The sequence below is a fragment of the Erpetoichthys calabaricus genome, chromosome 8 (assembly GCF_900747795.2).
Source record: "Erpetoichthys calabaricus chromosome 8, fErpCal1.3, whole genome shotgun sequence".
In the NCBI taxonomy this organism is placed as follows: domain Eukaryota; kingdom Metazoa; phylum Chordata; class Cladistia; order Polypteriformes; family Polypteridae; genus Erpetoichthys; species Erpetoichthys calabaricus.
This window is the reverse complement of record NC_041401.2, coordinates 22133711-22145767: the sequence shown is the minus strand read 5'-3', so window position 1 is coordinate 22145767 and position 12057 is coordinate 22133711. Positions and strand designations below refer to the sequence as shown.

The 12057-nt window shown below is 40.7% G+C and overlaps 1 protein-coding gene across 3 annotated transcripts in view; it reads left to right on the top strand.

Annotated features, from left to right (window-relative positions):
* col28a2a (collagen, type XXVIII, alpha 2a) overlaps positions 1–12057 on the top strand; it is a 172781-nt gene that overhangs the window by 45143 nt on the left and 115581 nt on the right. For all 3 annotated transcript variants that reach the window (XM_051930610.1, XM_051930611.1, XM_051930609.1), the window contains exon 6: positions 9264–9317. In XM_051930610.1, coding sequence (XP_051786570.1) covers positions 9264–9317 — 54 coding nt within the window. The remainder of the gene's footprint in view (positions 1–9263; positions 9318–12057) is intronic.

Below are 12057 nucleotides of genomic sequence, written 5' to 3'. Positions count from 1 at the left end.
TACAGGAATCAAAGGCAATATATAGCAAAAGAGAAATGGGGTGGTGGTGCAAAGGGGGTGTGGATCAAAAAGGTGGGGTTTGGAGGGTGTTGGTCATAAAGTCTTTTTTATTATTTAGATCAGGGGTTCTTAACCTGAGGTTAAGTGTTTTTGTAGATTGTTTACTTTAAAGTTTAATAATACTTTGTTAATGTCATATGCAGTATGTATGAGACAATCAAATCTCGATAAATAAAATACATTATATTCATTGCATACAAAGTTGTGTTTATGTGAATATTTCTGAGAAGAAGGGGGTCCATAACTTTCATCAGATTCTTCAAGGGGTCCATGATTTAAAAAAAGGTTTAACAATCACTGATTTGGATGTTCTTCGTCTTTTGAGCCTGCATAAGATGGGTTCATGTCCAAATGTCTATTAATGGCATTTTCGTTTGGTGGCTATGATTCTGCCAGCTCCCTGAAAATGAATTTTACTTGCACCGTGTCCCAGTTAGACGTGTGTTCATTTGAACTTGTATGTGCATATATCAGAGCTTAAGGGTCCATCCTTCTGACAGCAGTGTGATGGTCATGAAATCTGCAGCAAGGATACAGAACGCAGTGTACAGTATACCATGGGATAAACATCTAAAACACACGCAACACACATACAAGAACATCGCAATGTAACTGGGACACGGTGCAAGTGAAATTCATGGCCAACACAAAGAGTGCCAGAGAGCTGGCTGAATCATGGCCCTCCAATGAAAATGGCATTAACAGACACTTGGACTTGAACCCAGCATATGCAGGCTTAAAAAGAACAACATCTAAATAATACAAAAGATTTTATGACCAACATCCTCTGAGCCCCAGCTTATTGAGCCCCCCCCCCCCTCTTTGCACCCCACCCCCTCATTGCCTATATATTGCCTTTGATTCTTGTATGTCTAATTTATTGTCCTCTCTTGATGACACCTGGTAGGTTGTCAAAGCTTAGGGATAAAAATTTATTTTAAGATACATGATTCATTTTCTCCCCTTGTAGATTAATAGCTCCAAGTATGCAAGCCATATCACAGACCTTAAATATATATATTGTGGAAGAAGAACCCTGGGACACAGGCAGACAGACTCCAAATGTCCAAAAACACACACATTTATTTCCGTCAGCACCTTCCCAACCAATACAGTGCATAAATCACTATCCAGCTCACAGTCCTTTTCCTTCTCTCTGTTTCTTCTGCTGCCTTCACTCCTCCTCACGCAAGCTCCGTCTTACACCTCCCAGACTCCGGCTTATCTCATGGAGTGAGGCGGCCGTCTTTATAGTGCAGCATATGTGCTCCAGGAGCTTCCTGATAGTCTTCTGATGACACTTCCTGGTGTGGTGGAAGTGCTGCATGAGCTTCCGGAAGCTCTGGGTTTACCAGGAATTACTTCCGGTAGCACTTCCGTTTGTGGCGAAACAACAGGGATGAGCTTCCCAGCTCTGTTCCTGTGGCCCCCATGCAGACCAGGGCGGCTTCCCTCTCATGGCCCAGGGGAGGTATTGTCCCTCTCGTGGTCCTTCCAGGCTTCCTGGCTGGGTAGGATCCCCAGCCGTCAGCCACAATATACATATATATATATATATATATATATATATAGATATAGATATATATATATATATAATATATATATATATATATATATATATAGATATATATATATAGATATAGATATATATATATATATATATATATATATATATATATACCCCATGACCCTGTTTCGTATTCAGCGGGTTGGAAAATGGATGGATGGATATATATATATATAGATACTAGCTGAAATACCCGGTGTTGGGTATTATCCAACCCGCTATATCCTAACACAGGGTCACAGGGCGCAAGGCAGGAAACAAATCCAGCCCACCCCAGGACACTCACACACACCAGGGACAATTTAGGATCGCCAATGCACCTAATCTGCATGTCTTTGGACTGTGGGAGGAAACCCATGCAGACACGGGGAGAACATGCAAACTCCACGCAGGGAGGACCCGGGAAGCGAACCCAGGTCTCCTTACTGCAAGACGGCAGGACTACCACTGCGCCACCATGCTGCCTGGAAAATAAAGCTTTTATTTTAATTGTTTGAGAAAAATATAATTTTAAAAAACACAACTTTAAAAATAAAAATAAATTATCAAACAATGAATACTTACTATTGTGCTTGTATTGTCTCCTGAAGTGGGCGGCATGGTTTATTATTTTGATGTTGTGTCACATTTTTAATTTGTTTTTAATAAATCTGAAAAAATATATAGATCTATCTATCTATCTATCTATCTATCTATCTATCTATCTATCTATCTATCTATCTATCTATCTATCATATAGTGCCTTTCACATATCTATCTATCTATCTATCTATCTATCTATCTATCTATCTATCTATCTATCATATAGTGCCTTTCACATATCTATCTATCTATCTATCTATCTATCTATCTATCTATCAATCATATAGTGCCTTTCACATATATCTATCTATCTATCTATCTATCTATCTATCTATCTATCTATCTATCTATCTATCTATCTATCTATCTATCATATAGTGCCTTTCACATATCTATCTATCTATCTATCTATCTATCTATCTATCTATCTATCTATCTATCTATCTATCTATCTATCTATCATATAGTGCCTTTCACATATCTATCTATCTATCTATCTATCTATCTATCTATCTATCTATCTATCTATCTGTCTGTCTGTCTGTCTGTCTGTCTGTCTGTCTGTCTGTCATATAGTGCCTTTCACATATCTATCTATCTATCTATCTATCTATCTATCTATCTATCTATCTATCTATCTATCTATCTATCATATAGTGCCTTTCACATATCTATCTATCTGTCTGTCTATCTATCTATCTATCTATCTATCTATCTATCTATCTATCTATCTATCTATCTATCTATCATATAGTGCCTTTCACATATCTATCTATCTATCTATCTATCTATCTATCTATCTATCTATCTATCTATCTATCTATCTATCATATAGTGCCTTTCACATATCTATCTATCTATCTATCTATCTATCTATCTATCTATCTATCTATCTATCTATCTATCTATCTATCTATCTATCTATCATATAGTGCCTTTCACATATCTATCTATCTATCTATCTATCTATCTATCTATCTATCTATCTATCTATCTATCTATCTATCTATCTATCTATCTATCAATCATATAGTGCCTTTCACATATCTATCTATCTATCTATCTATCTATCTATCTATCTATCTATCTATCTATCTATCTATCTATCTATCTATCATATAGTGCCTTTCACATATCTATCTATCTATCTATCTATCTATCTATCTATCTATCTATCTATCTATCTATCTATCTATCTATCATATAGTGCCTTTCACATATCTATCTATCTATCTATCTATCTATCTATCTATCTATCTATCTATCTATCTATCTATCTATCTATCTGTCTGTCTGTCTGTCTGTCTGTCTGTCTGTCTGTCTGTCTGTCATATAGTGCCTTTCACATATCTATCTATCTATCTATCTATCTATCTATCTATCTATCTATCTATCTATCTATCTATCTATCTATCTATCTATCTATCTATCATATAGTGCCTTTCACATATCTATCTATCTGTCTGTCTATCTATCTATCTATCTATCTATCTATCTATCTATCTATCTATCTATCTATCTATCATATAGTGCCTTTCACATATCTATCTATCTATCTATCTATCTATCTATCTATCTATCTATCTATCTATCTATCATATAGTGCCTTTCACATATCTAGTTTTTACTTTGTCATTCTTTGGTAGTGAGAAGTCAAGCAAAATGACACCTTTGATTGGCTAACTAAAAAGATTACACTATGCCATCTTTCGAAGCAACCCAGGCCCCTTCTTCAGGCAAGAAGTAATCAATTCTGGGGTATAGAATATGATGCTGATAAGCAAAAACAAAATCATTTAAACAACTTCAGCATAAGGCAACATACAAATAGACAGAATAGATAGAACCTTTTTACCCCCAGTGGGGAATTTGCCTTTTTACTCATTGGATACATAAATATCGATACATAAATAGACAGACAGGGCTAAACTCACAACAGAATGACTGAAAATCAAGAACAATAAAAATATAAGAAAACTTCCTAGTTGGCAGTCCCATTGAGAGTGAGGCATTATACAGGTATATTGATGTTGGTATAAATGAGTCCCCATAGCCTTTCTTTACACACTCCTATTGAATAATTCATTGGCTGAAGGTCTTCAGTGTTGGTGTGTCAAAGAGAGGATGTGCAGCATTGTTCATAATGGCACTCAGTTTTGGTTTAATTCTCTCCTTCTCTAATACCTCCAGGTGGTCCAGAATGTGTCCCATAACTGAGCTTTCCCTTTTAATCAGTTTGTTGATTCAGTGGGCTTCTCTTGAAATGATGTTAACAGCCCAGCACACCACAGTGTAGAACATTGCACTAGGCATGATAGAGTTACAGAAGATGTGAAGGGTGTCACTTCCCATATTAAATGAACGCAGTCTCCTAAGGAAAAAGAGCCTGCTCTGCCATTTCTCCCATAGTTCCTCTGTGTTCTGAGACCAGTCCAACTTGATGTGAACCCTCAAGTATTTGTAGCTGATCACAACAACATGGGCATTCCCTGAATAATGACTGGACATTGAGGCTCTTTGCTGCAACAAAATTCCACAAATATTTCCTTGGTTTTGCTGATGTTAAGGTGCAGAGAGTTCTCAAACTTCTCCATCTGACTCCTCTCTTCTGTCTCATCCTCCTCATCAATACACCCCTTAAGTGCAGATTCATCTGAGACTTTCTGCTGGTGACATGACCTGGTGTTATATTTATAGTCAGAGATGTACAGAAAGTAGAGAACAGCAGACAGGACTGTTCCCTGTGCAACATTACAAAGTGGAAGGGTTTGAAGGTTTGAATGCTTTCTGAGTCCAGTGTACAGCAATATACGTTGTGGGGAACAGCCCGGACACAGCCAGGTAGACATGATTTAACACCACAACACGTTTATTTACAATATTTACACAGGTACAACCCAGTGCTGCAGCACCAATCACCCCAAAGTCCAAGCCCTCTCACCCACAATGCCTGTCTTCGTCACTTCCACTCCTCTCCTCCAAGACTCTGTCACTTCCACCCGACTCCAGCCATCGAACAGAAGGAGGTGGCCCCTTTTATACACACCCGGATGTGCTCCAGGTGCCTCCTGATTAGCCTCCGCCGGCACTCCCCAGTGTGGCGGAAGTACCGGCTGTGCACCCGGAAGCACTCTGGGTGTCCCTGGTCTTCTTCCCCCACAGCGCTTCCGGGTGTGGCAGAAGTGTGGAGGACCAGGGCTCTCCTGGCATCTGGGTGCCCTCTGGCGGTGACCATGAGCCCCTATAGGGTTGAGCTTCTAAGCTCTGTTCCCGTGATCCCCAAAGCCACCAGGGCGGTTGCCCCCACGTGGTCTGGGGGAGGCATAAGCCCTCCTCCGGTCGTCCTGGGCATCCCAGCTGGGAACCACCCCCAGCCTCATGTGCCAACATACATACTTACAATATATAATATATGTGTGTGTATGTGTGTGTTATTATAAGTACTTTCTTGATGAATTTAGTCTGCTGGATTTTTTCCACTGATGTCTGCCAACACTCCCACATTCCATTCCTTCATCCCCTACAAATGACTGACAGTTTTAATTATCCAAGGTATAAAAAGCCTTCTTTCTGTGTAGGAGCCTATTAGGATTCAGTGGGAGATTTCAGATGCTTCAAGTACGTGTCTCCACCACACTTCACTGTTCACCATTTCAGTTGAGCTAAGAATCCCATGGTATGTGCAATAAATCTGCAAATGATCCGATAAGCTTTTCTTTTAATAGCACCTTCCTATATTAAACATCATCCCAAGGCATTTTACAAGTTTTTATCCACAGAATAACTGTTTGTGTATATTTTGTCTTACAATTACAACATACATATACGTTAAGTGACTTTCTCAGCGTCACACGGTGAGTCATTAGTGGAGACTTGTTGGGAATTCAGTCCATTCAGTTTACCTAATGACTACAGACCAGTGGCACTTACACCTCACATCATGAAAACCTTTGAGAGACTGGACCTGGACTATATAAGTCCTCTTGTGGTAGACCACCTGGACCCACTGCAGTTTGCCTTTCAGACAAAGATTGAAGTACTGGATGCAATTATCATCTATCTGCTCCACAAGGCTTATTCTCACTGGGACAAAGCTGGCAGCACTGTGAGAATTATGTTATTCATTTCTCCAGTGCTTTCGATACCATCCAGCCATGTCTGTTAAGAGGTAAACTCAGAGATATGCAGGTGGAGGAGCCTTTGGTGTGCTGGATAATGTCCTGTCATGCAGAGCACAGTTTGTGAGACTCAAGGACGGTGTGTCTGATACACTGGGGCACCACAAGGAACAGGCCTGCCTGCTTTTGTCTTCACTCTGTACACTGTATATATAACACCAGGTCATGCAACCTGCAGAAATTCTCAGGTGACTCTGCACTTATGAGGTGTATTGATAAAGGGGATGAGACAGAGAAGAGGAGTCAGGTGAAGAATTTTGTTTCTTGGTGCAAAAAGAGAACTGTCTGCAACATAACATCAGCAAAACCAAAGAACTGCTTATTGACTGCACCAAACAGCCTCTATGTCCAGTCACTATTCAAGGAGTGCATGTGGAGGTGGTGCACTCCTACAAGTACTTGGGTGTCCACAGAGGAACTATATAAGAAATGGAAGAGCAGGCTCTTTTTCATTAGGAGACTAAGTTTCTTTAATTTGGGATGTGACATCCTTCACATCTTCTACAATTCTGTGATGGCCTGTGTGATTTTCTACACCGTGGTGTCATGGGCTGGTAAGATAACTTCAAGAGAGGCCCAACGAATTAACAAGCTAATGAAAAGGACAGGGTTAGTAATGGAACACACTTTGAACCCCCGGGATGTCGTAGCAAAGGAGAAAATTAAAAGAAAACAGAGTGGTGCCTTTATGAACAATGCTGCACATCCTCTCCCTGTGACACACCAACACTATCTATCTATCTATCTATCTATCTATCTATCTATCTATCTATCTATCTATCTATCTATCTATCTATCTATCTATCTATCTATCTATCTATCTATCTATCTATCTATCTAATAGTGCCTTTTCTATCTATGTATCTATCTATCTATCTATTGTGGAGACTGGCTCGGACACAGACAGGCAGACACACTCATGTCACCCAACACACATTTATTTACACTATTATTTACAATTATTTTGCCACAAACCCCAATCTTCCCCAAAGTCCAGGCCAACCACTCTGCCTCTTCGGACCGCCTCCTTCTCTCTTTCTATCTCCTTGTCCTGCTTCCACCCGACTCCAGCCTCGAATGAAGGGAAGCGGCCCCTTTTATCCGTACCTGGATGTGTTCCAGGTGTGCACCGCCAATCCCGTGGACACGCCCCAGTGTGGCAGAAATGCTGGCTGTCCTCCCGGAAGCACTCTGGGTGCTCCCTCTCTTCTTCCCCCCAGCACTTCCTGGTGTGGCGGAAGTACTGGGGTCCAGGGTCCTTCAGGCAGGGGGATGCCCCCTGGCGGTGACAACGGGACCCTACAGGGTTGGGCTTCCAAGCCCTGTACCCGTGGCCCCCAATACAACCAGGGTGGACGCCCCCTCGCGGTCTGGAGGAGGACTGAGCCCTCCTCCTGTCTTCCTGGGCGTCCGGCAAGGCATGAGCCCCGTCAGGGTGCCACACTATCTATCATATAGTGCCTTTTCTATCTATCTATCTATCTATCTATCTATCTATCTATCTATCTATCTATCTATCTATCTATCTATCTATCTATCTATCTATCTATCTATCTATCTATCTATCTATCTATCTATTTAGTAGCCACTACACCTTATTGCTTTTAAAACAATTTCTGACATTAATGAGCACTGGCCGGTTCTACAGATAAAGTTAGATCAGTTAGATGAAAACATGAGCTCTATTTGTATAATAGTAAAATATTAATGATATTTTTATACCACAAAAAAGTTTAAAATTGCAACTTGTTTCAAATGGGTGATGTATTACAAAATTTCAATTCTTGTAGATCCACATTAGAGGGAGCTGCCAAATTGGCAAGCTATTTAAGATTGTCTTTTTGATAAGCTTTTGAGTGATGCCTTCATAAATAATAATTCATGTGTGATTTTTAAGGCACAGTGTTCAGCACTACCTAAGTAAAAAATGATTTTGGAAGCCAGAGATCCTAAGCAGATCAGGACAAATGATTCCAGTGTAATGTTTCAGACAGGGTTCTTCCCCTGGCTGGGGTTCAATGTTTCATTTCATGTCTTTTTTTATTAACTTATTTATGTTCATGTTGCTTTTGTTGATTATGTGCATTATTCTTTATTTTCAATCTTGTCTATAAGCTGCCTGGGTTATGTTCTAAGTGTTTTGTGGGTTGTCCGCCCAACAGGCAGGGGGCACATCCAGGAACTGCCATCTGCCATATAAATCTTCCACAGTTCCTGCTGGTTCACTTCAAACATGCCTAGAAGTGATGAGTTTACTGTACTTGTACATTATTGGACTTTGTCTGATTTATGGATTATTTGATTTTCTGCTCTGTTCCTTTTGATTACGTCTTTGGATTCTGTATTTTAACTTTGCTCGATTTGCCTTGTGTTTCAGGCAATTCCATTTTTGCCTTTGTGCTTCATAGAGATTCATGGTGATTGGAACACTTTTTGTCAAGAATAAATCTTATTTTATTTCATTACTCGCCGGGGTTTCCTGGTGATATCCCCCTCTTGTGGGTGTTTTTGGAAGTACTTTTGGAACTTACTTGGATTTATGTGATTTGGGACTCCTTAATCACAACATTCAGCACCTATCTATTCATCTTTAAACTGGCTTATCAGATCACAATCAAATATTATATAGCATCGTTCTTGATTATTGCCGTTCTGACCTGATTGCCATACCCATTCATCTGACCTTCCTATCCATTTCAGGGTTGGGGAAAACCAGCAGTTAAAGTAGGGGCCAATCCAGTGCAAAGCAAACTCTCAAATAAACAAAAGGGTTCAGACCCTGTAAAGGTGGCAAGTGATGCTGAACTAAATTAAACACGTCTAAAGATAGTATGTTACTTTATGTTAATTGTTATTTGCTCTTTTGTTTCTTAAAGGGCAAAAAAGGGCGACCAGGTGATGATGGCTCCCCAGGACAAAAAGGGCAGAAGGTATTATTTTATTGCTTTTAGCAAATATTTCAACACTGTTCTTGTGACTTATGTATGTTCTGGATTTATTTTGGGGTTTGGATTACCAGGGGTCAGGTCCCATTGTTTGTTATTAAAGAGAATATATTGAGAAAGTTATTTTTAGTTAATGTATTATTTTCGTTAATTATATGACTTCCCTCAGGGAATAAAAAAATGTTGTCATTTCATTTAGTGGTAGTTAATCTTTCTCTCCATTTGGCCCTAGCAGTGGAATTGTTATTTTATCTTTGACTTTGCTCGGACTTGGGCTCACGAGTAACGTCTTGCTCCTCGGTTCCATGTTAGCTATTTTTGTTTGATCTCAGAGTTTTGACCCTTGACTTTCTCAGACCCCATCTCAGTTTTCCTTTATCATTTCCTAGTATTTCTAGACTCCCAATAATTCCAAAGCACTTTAATGTGTCCTTATCCGCTAGGTGGCAGCAAGGAATCCCTGTAGGGCACAGGTGTCGAACTCCAGTCCTGGAGGGCTGAAGTGGTAGTGACCAGTTTTTGCTGCTAATTTACTTCTTTTGCCTTAGTTTCAATTCATTCGACTCAGGCCCTTTTGTTATTTATTTTTCCTTAATTAGCAGCTAAATAATAGACACAAAACAAGCCACCACATGACCAGCTCACCTTTGCCACAATATCTGAAAATAAAGAAAGGTGAAGGTCTCAGTAAGGTTGATCTCTCAGGTCACCAAAACATTTTGACATTGGTGTTCTTAGAAAAAAACTGAAAATCAACAGTTTTGGAAATGTCTGCTGTGGCAGCATGAGAGAAGCAACAAGCCATGGAATTAAATAATAGAGTTTAATTAACAGCAGGAATTGGCTTCTCATTAAGAAAGTGATCCAAGTGAAATTGGTTGGAATTTGAAGCCCCAATTTAGCTGGTCATCTGTTGGCTTGTTTCATGTCTCATTTCTGTTTGGCTGTCATTTAATGAAGAAAGAAATCAATTCAGAGCACTGAATCCTTAAAAACAGGGCTATTAAAATGAAGGGAAAAGAAGTTAATTAGTATTGAAACCGGGTCACTGATTAGGAAAAGGGTTAGATTAAAAACCTGCAGCCACTGCGGTCCCCCAGGCCTGGAGTTCGACACCCCTGCTCTAGGGAATGTTAGGGCCCTGCTAATAAACAAGAGTCCACGCTGCCATTAGGATACTGTGGGTACCTTCCATTTCGGAGGGGGAGACTGAAAGAGCCTGTGACGATGCAGGTTCTTCTCTATGCTCCCAGCTTCCTTTTGGGAGCTCTTGAACCCGACACTGTCGGTAATGTCACTGGATGAGCTGACCAATGAGGACACAATGAAGCATGGGGATGATGCATAAAGGTGCAAAGGTGCCTTCATTTTAAAACAGCAAAATCAACAACAGTGTTCAAAATAAATAGTGCAGTGCTCCCAAAAGAATGTTATTAAATAAATAATTCATTAAAACAGGAGTGAATCAGTGGAGGTTAAAATCCAATAAATAATTCCATTTAAAAGCTAGGCTGAAACAATAGCTGGAAGCAGTCTAAAACAAAACCCGGTGCCTTCATCTGCTGGCTGCTCCCCTGCTTCTCCCATCCAGGCTTTGCACAAGGGGAGTCGACCTACCTGCAGCGGACCTTCTCCTAGTCTGCAGGTCTGGTGGCTTCCCGATCCCTGGCTTCGTTCAGCTCTCCCCAGACTGAGACTTGGGTTCTCCAGCGACCAAGGCGCTCACGCTGGGGCATCCACCTCACAAGCCTCCTGACTCCCGCTGTCTTCCGCGGTGATCCTTCCTCCTTCCGGTCACTCCTACTCCTTACTAACACTCAGCAGGAGCGACCACTACCATCTGCCCCGGGTTCCAGCCAAACACCCCACTAGGGCTCACTTCCCAGCTGCCTTCTGCTCTCGACAGCGAGCGTGCCTTCGCTCACTCGCTCGCGCACTGGCTTTCTGCTTCCTGCCACCTTCTTCTCCCATAACCTCCGTTGCCTTTTCTGTTTTTCTTCCTCTTCCACACTCGCGCTCCTACCATATATAATGGGGATGTGGCTCAGGTGTGGCAATTAACAGTTCCTGGCATCAATTACAAATGCAAATGATTTCTCACCTGTGCACTTAAGCGAGGAAACGACTGCCTCACATAGCGTCCGAGAACCGCTCCAGCCACACTACCACGGCCCTTCTATAAGGAGCAAGTCCGGTGATTATTTAGTTAAAAACTGGGCTTTTTCACCTGAGCCGTGGATCTGCTATACCACAGCCAAATATTTCCAGTTTGGGCAAACAGAGGTTATGAGGTGGCATGATTGAAGAGAAGGGTTTCTTTTAATTCCAAATTCTAGATGACACTATGGTCATTGCCTCTGCAACTTAAAGGGATATTCTTGACACTTTCAGTAATGTCTGGGGGTGTTCTTTATAGATAGGGTTTAAAAATCTCTCCCTACCTGGATTTCATGGAATCTCAGGACAGAGATGAACAGAGAAATTGCTAAATTTGCAGAGGTTGATAGAGAGACTGGGGACCGGTACAGGAGTGGGGATTCAACGTTGTTTGTTTGAAGATAAAGAGAAAGAAGAAGAAGATGACAGAATATACAAGGTTTAATGATGATCAGTATTCAGAAGTTAGCCTGCTGGGAGAGCTATTGAAAAGAATGGATACATTTAAATATCAAGGATCAGTGGTAGACCAAGATAGAAAATTAGATGCAGAGATCTAGATGCATCG